At 35.1% G+C, this 17,665-nt stretch overlaps 1 protein-coding gene across 1 annotated transcript in view; it reads left to right on the top strand.

Annotated features, from left to right (window-relative positions):
- The window catches only part of TTC29 (tetratricopeptide repeat domain 29), a 139,567-nt gene that overhangs the window by 32,593 nt on the left and 89,309 nt on the right, over nucleotides 1-17,665 (top strand). Inside the window, 1 exon segment of the mRNA XM_080373756.1 lies at nucleotides 990-1,175. Within this exon segment, the coding sequence (XP_080229882.1) occupies nucleotides 990-1,175 (186 nt within the window).

Below are 17,665 nucleotides of genomic sequence, written 5' to 3'. Positions count from 1 at the left end.
GCATAGATTCTTCAGCATCATGTAGGGAATATATATTTCAAATCCCCCTTAGGGAGAAGCAGTATGATAAGACTTGTCAAGTAAATTTTAGATCTCTGCCCCAAATTAATACCATTTTGGAATAATCCAAAGAGTATTTTTTGTGCATTTTTTGTAAAAGGTGCTTTTCTGATAGAAATAATTCTGTAGAAGATCTCAGTCTGTTATTTTAAACTGTAAATAATGTATTTGTTGATTTTTTTTTTTAATGCTACTTAGATTTGGGACTTGCAGGTTTTTTATAAATTTTAGGGATAGCATGTGTTCATTTAGCTGTCTGAGATGATGAGGAATGGGAACTAAATGCATTGGGTTTTTTCTTCAGATCATGAAAGAGATCTGTGACTTTGAGTCTCCTCTGCTTTCCACATTAGTTCTAAGAGTAATACCTTGGTGAACTGTTTATTTCAGGGCAAGGTGTAAAATTTTGATTTGTCCTAAATTTCTAACATTTAAAATCGTATGAATTAGTGGATTGTGTTTGCACTGTGTTCCATTCGGTTCTTCATCCCCATCACCACCGTTGCTACCTTAGACCTGTTTTGAAAGCACTTGCTGCCTTTTCAGGTCTCAGTGGCTCAGACAAACACTTCTCCTTCAGTGGCTGTGTGCTTTTTTTTTTTTTTTTACTCAGTCTAGCTTCTCTCTTTTGACTAGCCGTTGTCTTATCCAGGTTTTGCATGTTTTATTGAACTGAATTTTGGTGTAGCATACAGAAATGAGAGCAATTTATTGTGGTTTTTCTAAAATAGGTTTTCAGTTCTGCCTAATTTGTAAGGTTATCATTTTGCCTTTATCATATTTCTTTGAGTGGACATGTAGCAGAACTTGGTGGTATTTGAGTGGTGGAAATGTAAATAGCTCTTCATTTTCATTATATGGTTACTGCTGTAATATGCAAGACTTCTGATGATAATCTAACATTTTGATTGTAACCTTTGTTTTTAAAGGGCACTATGAGGAGGTGTACGATAACCAGCTTAACTTGGCCTACTGTTTCAATGACCCTGAGGACAAATGGTTAAGTCATTACTTTTATGAGCAATGCTTTAACACTGCTCAACTAATAAAAATTGATGGTGGGAGAAGAGAGGCACAAGCACATGTGAATATGGGCCTCATCAATGAGGAACAAGGTAAGTCACCCAGATCATAAAGCTACATTGGATCAGCGTTGAGACAGTCATATTTGGCAATTTGTGTTTCATCACAGGGCACAGTGTTTAGTGTAGAGTTGATTTGCAATAATAATTTCAAAGACGTTTTAAAACTGTTGCAATTTTAATTTTTGCAGCAGCAAAAAGGAAGACAAAGATTATAATTATTTACAGACGTGTTTCCTCTGACATCCACCTACAGTTGAAAGTACTCTATCAGATGAAAAACAAAACACAAGTTTAAAGGAAGCATTTGTTTAGCAAAAGGGTTCTTTGGTTTTGGCCTTATTTTCTTTTGCTTGTTTTTGACAAGAGACTGGTAGTGCTGCCTCAGGCCACAGGTGTTTGAGTAGGATGGCATCTGTAGTTACACAAACTGGGTTGATTTAAAAGAGGTATGGACATGTAATTCAGTTTAATCCTGCCTCCAATTTACACTTGAATAAAACAGTCTATTTTTGTGTTCTTTGTAAAAACTACCTTCTGGTTCTCTTGACTGAAAATGACACCCTGGTTTTTTTGTACGTGACTGCCATGTTTGTGTTTGCTAATGGTTTATACCGTTCCACAAGCTCCATTTCTCCATTCATGTATCTGTATCCTCAAACTGTGAGTCTCTGAAACCAGAAAAGATATTAATAGAAGTAACTAGAATTATGGAACAATCCAGGCTGGAAAGGACCTCAAAAGATCATCTGGTCCAACCTTTCATGGGAAAGGGAGCCTAGATGAGATTATTTTAGCACCCTGTCCAACCACATCTTGAAAGGCTCCAGTGATGGGGACTCTACCACCCCCCTGGAGAGGCTGTTCCAGTGAATGATTGTTCTTGTGTGAAAAATATTACTTTCCTATATCAAGATGAGCCTTGTTTCTATATTTAAAAGCATACATTACCTTTCATGGCAGAGGGGGTTTGTGTGTCTGTAACAGTCTGAGTTGCTACATTTTTGGGTTTATGTTTGACTTTGTGGTTGAAACCATTCCAACTTTGAGCTCAGCTTGTGGCTGGTTTCTCAAAGAGAATGCCTTTTTTTAGAAAAAAGAAGATTCACAGGAGTTGAAGTATTGTGTGGAAATAGTGTAATTCCAATAAATGTCTGACAGAATGGGTGTGTTTTGAAAGACTGCCTAATTTCCCAGCATAAACCTGGACACAAAACATAAAACCTACATTTTTTTTTTTTTAATTGAAAGATTATGGTCCTTCCCCCCGCCCCCCCATGTTCTCTTAAAGCTGAAATATTGCTTTTTTATTATTATTTCCTCATATTTTCTAGACTGTTGGCCATTTACAATGTTTTCCTCTGAACTGTTGCTGTATCTTTCTTGTCTGCAACACCCAGAGCTGGATTCAGTTTTAAAATTTGAGTTCATACCAATGATCAATAAAATGGAATGTTTTCTTACAAGCTGTGTTTCTATTTGTGTTTTCAGGTATGACATCTACATTCTTTGTTTCAGCATAAATTGCATACTCATATTCAGTTTATGACCTTCAGTAATCTTGAAATTCTTTTCTGAAGAACTGTTAACTTGCTATTCTGTTCCCAGTTCTGAGATCACCAGTTAGTTCTGCCTAAATGCAGTATGTTGCTTGCTTTTTGCACTGAGTAGCATCCTGTGTTTTATAGGTGGTTTCCAGAAATTGTCAAGGTTGTTTTTAATTCTGAAGTTGTTCTTCAACACTTTCTCTTCTTTTTAGTTTGGTATCATTTGAACATTATAAAGGCATTTTTCTATCCTGTAATTCAGATCCTTAATGAAAATACTAATTGGTAAACTGGACCTAGGACAGGAGCATGTGGAACCTCACCAAATACCTTTTTCCATACTGACAGTGAACTACTGGTAACCAATGTCTATATAGGATTTCCTAACTAATTTGCACTCACCTAACAATACTTGCAGGTGAACTATGGTTCCCTAATGCTTTCCAAGAAAATTATATGACAGTGAGAAAGAATTGGTACCAACTTAAAGAGAAGATTGATTTGATGACACTCACTTTTGATGTATTGGCATTGGCTGTAATATTTTCATGTTTTCTCTAAATACTTGGAAATAATCTGTTTGATTATTTATTTATTCCAGTATTGTTCTAGGAATTGAACTTAAGCTAAATCCAGTTTCCCGGTAGATAAGATAGCACTTGCTTAAAGCCCAGCCAGTCACAACCAAGTAATTTTCATTTTGAATGAAAAATGCTTTAGTAGGTTGTCTGTCTGATACTCAGTAGAAGAAAACTATTGAAGTTGCTGGATTTTTTGCAACCTTTTCACTTGGTCCTTCAGTTACTGAAAAATACAATTACAAGATGGTGCATAAAAGCAAACATCCCTATCTATTTGTAGCTTCAAAGGCTCACGCTGAGCATGACCCACTACTGTTATCCAACCACTGTCTAAAAAAATTTTAACATTTCTTACTTTCATATGATAAGGAAAAATTGTTGAATACTTAAATATCTTTAAGCTCGGTACAAAAGCATACAAGTAAACTTACGAAATACATTTTGGGATGCTCAGAGGAGGGGAAATTTCATTTTTCTGCTGTAAAATACTGGAAACTTCCAGAAGAGAGGCTTCTTATTAACATTGGTAAGGAGAGAGAAATAAATGAAGGTGCATTTTCACTGCCCAGGGTAAAGCTTCGCTGAATCTGTAGGGTCTGTCCATTTTCCATAGAGAGGGATAGAAAACTGAATAAACTGAGAGAGTAAGCATAGGATTTGCTTTGAGGGACCATCGAGAAAAAGAGCAGATGCATTCCATGCACTTTTTATTTTCAGTGGATGAAAAACTAAATCACAAGTTCTGTTTGCAGAAAAAGTGTAAGAGCAGATGTTGAGCTGACATTGTATAAAGTTGCATGAGTATTAATGGTGTTACAAGTTAAATTCTAAACATGCTATTTTTGGTATTAGAACAGACATATATAGCTTATAAATTAAATGGCCTTTCTTTTGTTCCTTTATTTATAATGCTGTAATTTCATTTGTTTGTGAATTGAATGAGTTGGGTACCCATTTCCTATGGGGATATGTACATATATACAGGAATAGATACACATTAATAGATATGTATGTGTGCATTAATATATACATACAGGAATATGTATGTGTAGCTATATAAATACGGGGGGAGGTAGGTATGCAAATGATACCTAGCATTTACATGATGCTTTCATCTGATTTAAATCATCATCTCTATATTAACTGCAATGATTACTAGTGCAGCGAGGAGATGGGAGAATTTACAAGAACGTGAAGTTAGCCTTACAGACATTCATGTGTACATCCTTTTAGATGTAAATATCTTGGACCAGTTCTTTTCAGTTCTCTCGCCCAGTGGTGGATTTTTAATTACTTGTGAATGGAAGCTGTCTATATATGCTTAGGACTGATTGCTTGGGAGTATAAAGTTAAATGTACTTCAAAGGTGGTTGTTTGCCTTGGAAGCAAATCAATAAATTTGCTGGATAATTTTTGTGTAATCAAATTTAAAGTTCTTTGACTTTCAGCCTGGTCCCTGTCCTAAAGGCTGGATATAATCTGATGTTCATTAATCTTCAAAGCTAAATATTTGAGGTGTTGGCAGTGTAGACTTCAGTCATGCTATTTGGATGCAGGCGATTAGTGGTTGTCAGTACATAAGGGAAAGAAAATTGTAATTGAGTAGCCTGCTACAGACACAAATGGAACATTCTGCTTGAACCAAACACAATTCTAGTGACAGTTCTTTGCAGAACGAGATTTTAATCTCTTCTTTAAAAAACTCTGTAAAATAAGGTCTCTGTTTACAAGTCACCCAAATTACATGCTGCTCGTTGATTATTGTAAGAGTATACAGGCTATGATCCTGTTCAATTAGCTGTACTCACCCCATAGTTTGTCTTTCCTCAGGGGGCTGATAATGAATTATTTTATTAGTTTGGTTAATAGTAATTGTCTTATATGGCTATTAAACATGCCCATGTCACTTTATACACATTGAAAAAGTGATGTCATATTTTAGTATTTTTTTCTCACATTAAATCCAGCATTAATTGTCGTCCAAGTAAGCACAGGCTTTGTGACACAATCTCAGTTAAGAAAAATTAATTTTAAAAAATCTTTTTTATTCCTGTGCTTTGAATGTGTTTTTAAAGTAATATCAGTCATTATAAACATGTGCATTTTTCTGCATATCAGAGAATAAGATTATCATAGTCTGTGATTAATTATATTAGTGTAAACTCTGCTAAAGTTAATTGTGAACTTCAGGTTTACACTGTTGTAACTTGCAGAAGAAACACAATCTGAGTGTACTGATAAGCATAATGGCTAGTGCTAGTTTCTATAGGTTCTTACACTGCCAGCACCAGTATTTGAGTGCTTTCTGTTTTGTATTAAATGGTTAATATTTGTCATGCATGAAACAATGTAGACCTTAAATATATGCATCCCAAAGTTTCCGACAATTGATATCAGTAACAAAAGAAGTCCAGAGGAAACAAGGAATTTTTACTTGTAGTAGTTGTTTGCTTTAAATAGGTTATAACAAAGTTAGATATATTTCTGTATTATTCAAAAGCATAATAAAAACAGATACCTGAAAGTGTACTTGTTCTAAAAGCAGCCACCAAAGCCAGTGCAAAGTAATACAGGTGTTTGTATATAGATGTGTATGTGTGTACATGTATATATATATACACATACACTTATATATACAGACATATGTATGCATCAATATGAGCACACACATTCAAATGTAGCCAGTGCTTTAAAGCCAGTACTTCAGATACCAACATTCTATCTTCATGTCAAGCAATTCTGCATTTGTGAGAGAAGCTTAAAGATGAGTAATTAACATATCTGATGGTGGTTTTCTAATACAGATACATGACTGTTCTTTCCTTAAGGCACACCCTTACAAAAAGATAGGTTAGTGGTACATTGTCTGTGGGACAGTGTAACAGGAAGAGTGACATCAAGAACTCCGGAGGAAGCAACAAAAACACCATCACTACAATCTTATTACAAATATCTGTTCTCCCACCCTCAAATGATGCAAGGAACTCAACTCTTACTTTTCAGACGTTAGCAGCAAAAGTAGACATTCACAAGCTGTGGTTGTTTTCCTGCATGAGTAAATTAAGCAGTGCGTGAGGATGTCTATGAGCATTGGAGCACAGGCTAGCGGTAAAATAGTATTAACAGTCCTGCACATGCTTCTAGCTTGTGCTGACTTGGACTTTCCTGCCCTGCAATTATTTATGGGCACAGTCTGGTAATTAGGAGTGTTGCAGGAACTTTCCCTAACAGACAGTTTGCAAGCAGCCACACTGTTTTGAAGGATAAGAGGGTTTACTAGGAAAGACACAGCCTTCTGTACCTGTTGGTTGCAGTGCTTGGAAATGTTTCTGGATACATTTAAATAACTAGTTTTGAGAAAGCATGTAAGTGTCACAGTAGAGTTCAACAAATAAAACTTTCACATTGAATTCCAAATGTAAATCAGTACCATGCCAAAAACTGCATATCCCCTGGTATGAGAGCTGTGAGATGTGTGAAAATTATGCCGTTAATCTCAATGCAGTGGTGACTGAATTAGTCATCAGATTTATATTCTGCTAGCACATAAGGATCAACAGTAGTGGAGGTAACACTTTTTCTGAAATATTTTACAGACCGGAAAGAGTAAAGGCAGGCAGAACTAGTAGGAGAAAGGACAGAATTCAAAGCTAATAGCAATGTTAGGTATCTGAGTGCTGATTCCTATAATATACAGCTAATCCATAAACCCCATTTTGTCTGTCCGTGTGTGTTTCATAGTTTGTAAGTTATAAAGAATTCGTGATCAGGGTCTCCTTTGTCCTTTCTAAAATAAGCTTAGACATTTCAAAACATTTGCCATATTCTGCAAATTAATGAAGGGGTCTTAAGTGTTCAGTCTTAATCCAGTTCTGCCTTGATCATAAGCAATGTTACGCTCCTGTTGCTTTTCAGTCAGAGCGATGTTATGCCAGAGTTGATCACTTTGATCCCTCCACACCCTTCCCAAATATATTAAAAAATTATACCTGATTTATGAGAAAGGTATAAATGCTGTATCTGTAATCGTGGATAAAATACAGTTTATTTCATAGGTTAGAATTTGATATAGAGTTTTCTGGTTGAAAGGCCTACGGAACACAAGGGACTTATAAAAAGATGTAATTAATCTTTTGTGGGAAAAAAACCACTGGATTCTCACAGACTTTGACAATCTGGATTAACACTGCAGAATAGTATTATACCTATTGTTTTACCATATGTTGAAATTAAAGTTTTTAATCAAGGCATTGTAAAAGTTGGTGGAAAAAATCCTGTTGAGCTTAATGGGCATTTGATTCAAGCTTCTGAAACTTTAGTATTAATTACTATATATATTTGGTACACAACAACTTAAAAACAGTTCACAACATCATCTTTTTATTTTGGAACATAAAAAGTCTAAACTGATTATTTTCTTGTTCTTGGCAGGTCCCATTTAATCCACTGCTAAGAAATTGTTGATTTTGTGTTTTGAATTGTTTATGGCAAATGTTTTTCAATTAAAAACAGTAATGTATAAATTATTGAGAGGAACTTAGCATACTTTCACGAGTATCTATGCAGAGGAAATATGCGCGTTTAAGCAGAATTTCCCCAGCTGGTTTGCCTTCAGGCAGAAATAATTTATATTCAGATAAAAAAAAAAGAGGATGTTAATATTGCAAAATGAAATACTAAAAAGGTTTAAAAAGGCAAAAGTTAAAATTTCTTATGAAATTTGTTATGCTTTTTTGTGTGCGCATTTTGTGACTTTGTTTCAGTTACATAAACATGTAGTGTCTTTTGCTAGGAGGTTGCTAAGTACAGCCAGAATAAAATTCACCTGTGGGATGGATAGCCCGCATGTACATTCTACATTAATAGAAATTCATATTGTTATCTGTGTTGCAAGTCTGCCAAGCCCACGTAAATAGCAAATCCTCATTGTGCTATATAATGTAGAAATGAAAAGTGCTGCTTCACAGTCTGATTGCCAAATTAGAAACGGTTGGTAAATAAACCAGCGGGACAACATTTGTGAAGAGTGAGACATTTCTTCTTTACTACCTGTGGAGTGCAGAACTGTTACTGATAACAGTATTGCTGCATTTGAACTATCCAACCTGCCTATTTAATGCTGTTTCCACCATAAGGTGTATAGCCAGTATCTAGAGGTCTCCATACTGTTGTATTCAGAAGTGCAGGTCTGACACTGGAAGAAGGCAAGCTAAAATGGATCCCTTGAAGAAAGAAAGCTTCAGGAACAAAAGCAATTCAAATTATCAGCTAATACCTACCCAAGGCCTTTCTGGTTTTGCCATTCCTCGTGTCTGTGATAAATTCCTTATTATAAGCAACTTCTTTTGCTTTAAAATGATACCCAGATAAGTTTGTGATTTTTGATAAAAGGTTAGCCTTGTAATTTCCTCTCCCTTTGTTTTTATAATGGGATTTTTCATAGTGTGGACCAAAAAGGGAAAAGGGATTAAAAGATACAAATGCCTATGTAATTTTTTTTCATAGGAAGCCTGAGTGCTGGTCAAAATATGGCAGTGGTATAAAGGAGAGTTGCAGTTCTAGAGATTTAGAGACTATATACCCTTATGGGCAGGAACCACCATGTTGTTCTGCGCTTACACAATACCATTTCCTGTATGCTTCTATAATGCTGGTACTTGGTAAGGTTCAGTGTGTGCTGTGATAAATTGAAAGCTATATGTGAACATGCTGCTGACTGGTCAGTGCTTAGTTGCCAGCTGGCCAAGCAGCATGCTGCCCTCTAGAAGATGTACAGCAGAGTCTGGCCTGTCTTTCTGTTTGTAATTTGGATCGTCTGTCCTCCAGCTACTAATTTTCTAAGTGGTGGCGGGAACTTATTGTCTACATGCTTCTTTACCACCTCTTAAAATTTGGTTGAAGTTCACTCCAAATCTAGTTGGAGGACAGGATAATCACTTAGGCTTGTTTGCTGTGGAGACTAACCTAAAAATGTCTTTTTGTACTGTTCATTGTTTGGGAGAACAGGTAGTGTGTTTAATTTGAATCTTGTAAATTTTTTTTATATAACAGACCATATCCTGTAGCCACCAAATACCATTGATTTATCATTATATCCCCTCTGCCTCGCCCCAGATTGCTTATCCCAGATCGCTAATTTTTAAGACTTATTCCTAGTTGTGATTATTCATTCCAAACAACTTTTTCAGAAAAAAAAAGTGTAGGAATAGTTCAGACTTGACAACTTGCTCATGTGTCTCCAAATCCTGTCTTTGGCTACATATACCTGTTGCTAAATTTTGTCATTAAGTTCATATAGAGACATACACTTTAAAAGAGTCTCCACATCAGGGAACTTTAAAGACAGAAAGAAACCTTTCCTTAATGGGACATAGAATTCTGCATATCCAGTCTGATCATTTAAAACACTTTATTGATTTTCATCCTATCAACTGAAGCTCTGTCTTTGTTACTCTGCATGTACACTATTTCACAAAGCAGTTATATTGAGGTTTTTCTGGTTGTTTAAAAATTGAATACATAAGTTACCTGGGAAAAACTTGATTGTAGAGCATAATTTAAAAAAACTTAAGCAGCAAATTGCTAAGAGATAAAGTCTTCAGATACAATGCTTTTCTCTGTCAGTCAGCAGCAGATAGAAGCAGCCATAAATCCAGCTAGATTCTTGGGGAGGACAGATTTAAAAGGTTTACTAAATAATTGAGCTCATCCTCATGCAAGTGCAGAATGTAGTTCCCTGATAAATGACATCTTATTATTACAGGGTTGTTACTGGTAAGGAACTAGCAGGTGCCATATTGAAATGATGTTATAGAAATTAGGTATGTTTTCAGTTCAAATTAGTATACTCAAATTAGTAGACTCTATAGAAAGTCTGAAAGAAGCGTCTGAACATGCAACATAAAAGCAAAAAGGCCTGTTGAGTTCATAAAAATATTCTTTTTATAATTCTTTTTTATTGTTATATTAAATTATGTTTGTAGGCAATGAAGAGATTTTGAATAAGAGAACTCAGGGGAAGAATTCCATAGGGTTCCTATTTTCAATTCTGAAAATAAATATTGTGAAAAAGAAAAACTTTCTTCATGCTTTTCCTTCAGTTGATTTATATTAAAGTTTATTATTAAGCAAAGTGAAGTAATAATATTCTTTACACTATGAAAAAGTAAGCAGGTTTGCCAAGAGCCTCCTTAAATCCTTTCACTATCACTGCCATTTTCCTAGGCTAATTCTTCAAGTGGAGAATCTTTCAGTTCTGATATAAAACCTGGTAACAGGTCTGTATACTTACTTGTAATGAGAAGCTCTTCAAAATATTTAAAGCAGTGCAGAAGCGCAAATTCTAAACTTTGTGATTTGTATTTTCCTTAAAAGATCGGACATGAAAAAAAAATTAAATTAGTTTCCATTCTTAGGTATGTGATGATTGTAATGTTCATTTCCAAATATTTCATAAAATTATGGGAAATGTATTGCTGTTGTTTACACTGAACTATGAAAGGTACCATATCAGAAATATTTTAGAAAAAACATCTTATGTACACTTGAATATAACACGTAGCACTCAAGTGAATTGTTTATATACACACTTCTGCAAGAATCATACTCTTTCTTAATGTTTCTGGTATCAACTGTGTCTCTGTTTGGTCTGTGTGCATGTTCATAAGACTGTGACATTTAATGAAGAGATCTTTTTAAAGTATTGATAGCCATGAGTAAATTATACTATGTTTGATCTGTGTTAAAGATTCAAAGTCCAAGGTCTTTGAATAGAACTTAGAATAAAAATGTAATTAGGTTACATCCCTAAAGTCTGATATATCTTTAAACAAGACTGCAAATGAAACTTTATTAAAACTTCAAATGAATTATTTCTTTGCTTTTTTAAATTCTTTTTCCCTCTCTTCTCTTTCATGTCTATTACTGACATTGCTGCTTGTATTTTACCTGTCTTTTCCAGGGTATTTTAATTATTTACTACTTAATGAGTAGTACTGAGAAGAAGCTTCATTCAAAGCTGCCTGCTCACTAACAGATTTTTTTGCTTCAGAGCTTTGCAAGGGCTTGGACTATGGCAAGCTGAACGGGCAGTTGTCATCGTAAACTTTCCTAGAGGCAGTGTTTCCTTTTAGTAATTGATAAAGGATGTAGTGTTTCCAGAGGTGCCCTCTCAGTGGGACTGAGAGCTGATGGGGTGGCAAATCCTCAGCCAATATCAATAATCCCTAGAAGTCATAGGTAAAACAAACATTACGAGGCTATTATAAAAAAATATATCTTATTCTTCAGAGGATCATAAGATAATTCAGGTTGGAAAGGACCTCAGCAGGTCATTAGTCCAACCTGCTACTTAAAGCATGCTCTGAAGTAGATTGTCTGCACAACAGAACAGCTCCAGTGCTGGAGCATTGCATCTGATATTAAATTTATTATTGGAAGCTATGAAAAGTAAGGGCAATGGAGTTGGATCTGAATCACTACAAAAAATTATTTAAACTGAGGCAAGCATTTGACATGAGCTAGCAAAAGTAGTTTGGTGAAACCAGTCTGCTTCAGTGTCATTTTCTGTATTTAAAAGGTAATTATATATTATTCCTCAAGACTAAGCTGTGATATAACTTGTTTTCATTTAGTTCTTTTGAGCTAAAGAAACCCTCAAGCCCTGAAAAACAACTGCAGAGTGTGTGCCGTTTTTCACTGTTCGACACTGCATTTTCACCTCCCTTCCCTCTCTGCATTTGGATATCTGCCTATAAACACTGAAATATTTGTGAAACCTGAAATGTGACATCCCACTGAGTGTGGGACTGTTCTTATTCAGAGCCCGGAGCCTTACATTGTGAGCTTCCTGAATATATTTTGCATCTTAGGTAGGCTTTGCATATAGAAAGCATTTGATGCTTTACAAACATGAAAGAATAAGGTTTGAATGTTACTGTGAAGCAAGAATTCCATTTTCTTTAAAATGGGTATGTTGTTATTCAGCTCCTGTTCAACATTGGTTGCAATATTCTCTAGATTGGCATATATCAAAAAGTGTTTATATATAAACAAACAAATTAGAAGAAAGTATCTGACAAACGTTGCTTTCATAGAATATATTAACCTAAAAAAATAAAGGAATTTTAATTATGAACCAAAATTTTATGTGTTGGTTCATTTGAATATGAATGTAGGACAGACAAGTTAGTGGAATTTTCATATGGCACCTGTTCAGTTGTCTAGTTTTTTTGCTGAAGTTGGACGCTAATCTTGGAAGAGTACATTCTTTAGTGCGCATGTGGGCAAAATGCTGCGAAATCAGTTTGTGCAAGTACAGTGTTGCAAAGTTAAAGGAGATTCTAGATTCAACCTCAGACCTAGACTTCTGTGAAAATGCCTGAAATATGAATGTTTTTTCCACAGTTAAGCCTAAATTAAAGGGAAAGTTCAGTGATATGATGTAGTTCAGATAGCAAGACAGTAATTACAGGTATGTTTCTAAATTTAAGTTAAAGGTTACACTTAGTATGAAATCACCCTTTGATTTATTATTGTCTTTCATGTGTGTCCATATGTTATATTTTTGTACCACTCTTTGTAAAGTATATGTGAGGTCTGTGTGCATATAGGTTTGGGGGAAATCAGTAACTGACACCAGTTTTTCTTTGTAGAGTTACTCTGAGTAGTTGCAATTGGTTTGGAGAGTAGCTTTGCGTCTCTTAGCGAAAATCTGAAACGTTTTATGTAGAGCCAGAAGCAATTTAAGAAGGCCTGGAGCTAACCCAGAATTTTGAGGGTACAGTGCAGTAACTGGAAGAAAGGCAAGAGGAGGATATTTATTCCAGTCTCTCATACATATTGTTCCTCCTGTGCTTACTCTTCATGCTTTCTTGTAAGAACAAGAAGATTTTTCACAGCAGTTCCTCTTCTGGTAATTGCTCTTCAGTTAATTACAAGTTTTTTTCTCTTGCTGGTCCACAGTAAACTATCCCCAAAGCAGCTGTCATTTCAGCTGCCTGTGGGAAACCCTTCCTTCTTTGCAGTTCAGTAGTGTTGGCAGCAGCAGGGGAAGGGATTAGAGAGCAGACAGGCAAGCAACCAGAGAAACTAGTATCCCTAGCTTGCGAGATGTCTCTTAGAGAACCCTTTAAGCAACATCTTTTTAGAGCATTTTTAGTATCATAATGTGTTGATGATGAGATATAACGTACTGTGAATGGTCCTACTGCGGGTGCTACAATACGCACTGCCCTCTAGGTTCCTATAGGTATATTTTGAGTATTTGAGCTTTAAAGCAAGTAATTTAGATCCTCAGAGGACAAGAATAGATATGATACAATACTCACTGGATTCCTATAGTTCTGTCATTCTTTTCAGACAACAGATACTTGCTCAACTAATGTCAGCAGAAATAATACATCATTCTCTAAATTGCAATGCCAAGGATTAGCCTAGCAGTTCTTTACCCAGACAAGGGAACACAAAATACCATCTTTTTGCACTGCAGTCTCCGTCTACCAATACCATATCTTGGGTTGTGTGATGTTCAGCTTTCCTTCTATCTTCTTCCTTCTCCTTTATGTCTTCAAGCCTTCTACTTCTCAGGCAAGCTTTCAATTGACCTTCAGCAACTTAGACTTTAGGGAGAGATCTACTGGTGTATTGTCAAACTGGGGAAATTGTCAGAATAACCCATGATGAGCCAACATGTTCATTACACAATATTCTTATGAGCTAAAACCCCCTGTGCAATCTTTCTGAAAAATGTGATTGGCTCCTGTATAGTAAATGAAAATAACTTTTTATCCTTTGTCTTAAGAATACCTTGATTGTTGTCTGATGGTTGGTTGTATTTTAAAGGAATCTTGTGGAGTTATGGAACCGCAAAATTTTATCTTAAATGTCTTCCAGAATTTTTGTCTTGCTTTTGCACATGGAACTTAAACTCAAGTTCTTGCATCGGGGATCAGTCCCAGTGACTTCTGGGACTTTTGTACAATTCATTTTACCTCAGGAGCCCAGGGTGGTTCAACTATTTACTGAATGAGAGCCTGCTTTCATGATTCTTGTAATCTTTCCATTCTACCTCCCAACACATCTCTATTAAAGACTTATAACAACCTCTGTAGATAGTGGCTCACATTAGAAACCGTGACAGATTGTTAACTGTTTCAGTGTGAATATTGCTACCATAATTATTGTAATTGAATATAGGAAACTAAAAATAATAGAAGTAGTTTAAGCAGTTAAGCTGAAATGTAAGCCTATAACTTTTAAAATAGTAATAACATTTTTCTTTTTTTGCTACCATTAACTGTTGCTTCAAGCAGATTTTATGTCCACACTGTACAGTGAAATAATTGATTATGAAAGATGTCCTAGTTCTAGATTAAAATATGCAATAATATACATAAAGCCTTATTGTTCTTTTAGGTTGTTGTTTTAAGCTAAAGTGGAATATTTCCTAAAGTCCTCAGTAATTGTTTATAATTTAGAATTAAATGTGCTTTCTGCTTATACTAGTGCTGCTGAAGAAATGTACCTAACAGACCTGTCACTTTTTTGTGCAATTGCTTCTGTGGCATTATTTTCATTGGTAAATGTATGAGCTGATAGAAAAGGAAATCATTAGGTGCTCTCAGTATTGCTGAGGCATGGAGCTAGAACAGGTCAGTCACTGCTTTTTGCAGATTGTGACATTTTAAATTACCTGTACACTACTGGAAGCAATCTGTGGACCTAATTAACATCTCACCTAATTAATGTCAGGACTGTATATAGAGAATTCTAGATAGTTTTGCACTGCCTTTATTAAATACCACATTATTTAAATTTGCTATCTTCAATTTCAGTATTGAAAACTTCAGATTTGTGTGCTGTTTTCTTAAGTGGGAGTAACTTTTTTTTTTTTTTCCTCCTTCAAGTAATCAATGCACTGCTGAATGAGTTCATTTTAATGCACTCAATCATGCCTCTAATGTTTGTAGCTTACGGGCGCAAGCATCAGTAATGCAGGAATGTTATATGGCTTTAGTTTGGGCCATTTCATAAAATATTCATGGAATCAAAAATGTGCATCAAAATAGCGGCTGGGAGAATTACATTTATGTGCCTGCTTTTATGGCAGCTTCACATTTAAACCCATTTGTGTTAATATCTAGTCAATCTTTCTACTTAAAAAAAAAGGCAAAATAGTAGTCTCCATCTATATGCCTTTTGGTTTGATATCTATTTTGATATAACAAATGTATACTTTTGGAGTGGGTTTTAGGAAAGGGAATTATAAAGGAAGGTTTAGATAATGTAAAAACGTTTCTCTTCAGTATTTACAAATTTACATTGAGTTCTTTTGCTTGAATGAACATATTTTTTTAACTTCTAAGCAACTCGGTGAAAACTATAGCACAAATCTTTGTGCATACATATGGAGTTGCTGTGAAAACAAGAGTAACTTCTAAAATTTGATACTGTTGGTGGCAGAGTGATGTCTTACATTCATGTAATTGTTTAAAACTGATTCTTTACTCCCAAAATTGTATTGTGACAATGTTTACCTTCCATATTTAAGATTAAACCATTGCTGATAGGGTTTCTTTTGTTACACCATGCCCTGAGCTACATTAAACTGTAATATTTTAGTAATGGTAGTATATATGTTCTAAAAGTTATGTTTCTCCTTTTTTTGATTCCTTTGATAAACAGGGAAGAGATATCAGAGGTTCTCAAACTCCATTTAGTACATGCTGAGCTAATTTCTGCATGGCAGTGGGAAAAGAAATACACAATTGTTGTTGATGTTGCCAACTGAAAATGGCTATACTGCTTTGTATAACATTTTGAAAATAGATTTTTCAGATACAGATTTCCTAGAAACACCCTCTGGATTTTCTCTTTGAATTCCTAGAGATTTAAAAGATACATTTCTACAAACTATTCCAAGTGATTTTCCTACTCATTGTTTTTCCTTCTTTACTTTTTTCTTCTTTCAGTAGATAATAAGTCATTTAAAACTCTGCCTTGTTACTGCTCAGGTGAGATAAAAATACTCTCAGAAATGTTCTGTTATTGGCTTATTGCTTTTTTCTAATGCTTTTCAAGATTTTCAGACAGCACCTACCTATGTCTGCACCTAACAGTAGTTCAGTGTTTAAAGATTGGAATGTACTGGCCAGATCAATGCCAACTAAACTGACTTATGACAGTGAATAAACTTGCCACTCCACTGAAAACATAATTTTTCTATAACATTTGAGGTTCATATACACATTATGGATTAAAGAGGTAGGCTGATCTGTCATTTGCCACTGAGAACAAAGGATTTCAGAATATTTTGATGGAGGAATGAATTTCAAAATCTAAAATTTTTCACCTTCCATGAATTTGAGAGGTCTCCAAACAGCTAATATTACTTGAAAGAGTCACCAGTAAGCAAATTCTCAGCCATGTAAAGGCTTTCAGGTCAGGAATTCCAACTCTCCCTCATTTAGGAAACTAGCAGGTGTTTAGTGTTGGTTTGGGTTTTTTTGCTCAGCATCTTGGTTTTGCCATTTTTGTGAGGAGATTTTATTACTTTTTACTTCATAATCTTTCTTGACAGTTTATTGAAGCCAAATGTAATTTAGTTCCATTTAAGTAGTACCAAAAATAATTATATTGCTTTTGTATTTTAAAGCTTGCTATAGATGTATTGTTTCTAAAGAGATTTCACTGAGATCTGGTAAAATGTCAGGTCACAGCTCTTGTGGTTAGGTCAACTCTTAAGAACTGTGGGGTACATGGGATATATGAGTTCAATTTCTAGTCTGACAGAAACTTTCTCAAGGGGATACTGCAAGTGAGGAAGCATGGGTAAGAATTACCATACCTGATGGTTCTAACAATCTAAACAATAGTTCTGAAGGTTGCAGGTATTATTTACCTAAATGATGTGTCCCGTTAAGAGATTATATTACGGAGTCTTTAGGAGAAACTCAGATACTGTGTTCAGCTTCAAATTATTCATCCAGGCGATACCATTCATTTATTTGTTGCTTCCCATTCTTACTAGAAGTTTTTGAGTTACACATGAATCAAAATCTATTATTCTAAAGAATTAATCCATTGCACATGTAGTGAAACTCGATCACTTAAATTTATGGCAATATCCTTTCAAAAGGACTAATCAGTTGATTAATAAACTTTGGGGAGAATTCCAAGGAGGATTCTGTGTGTGCTTATGAGTATCCAAGTGGATAAAATGCTGTGTCTAGCTATTAAAATTAAATTTCAACTCAACTGTCCATCATTGGTCAGAAAGCTGACACCAGCTTCTTCAATTATTATCTTAATTCTGCATTTAGCAACTTGGATAACTGGAATTCTGTTGATCTCTGAGTTGGACTTGCCCTAAGAAGTTAGCTGGGCGGGCTGGATA

The sequence above is a fragment of the Falco punctatus genome (assembly GCF_963210335.1).
Source record: "Falco punctatus genome assembly, chromosome: 1".
NCBI classification, from domain to species: domain Eukaryota; kingdom Metazoa; phylum Chordata; class Aves; order Falconiformes; family Falconidae; genus Falco; species Falco punctatus.
Note: the sequence above shows the minus strand (reverse complement) of the source record. Positions and strands in the feature narration are given on the sequence as shown.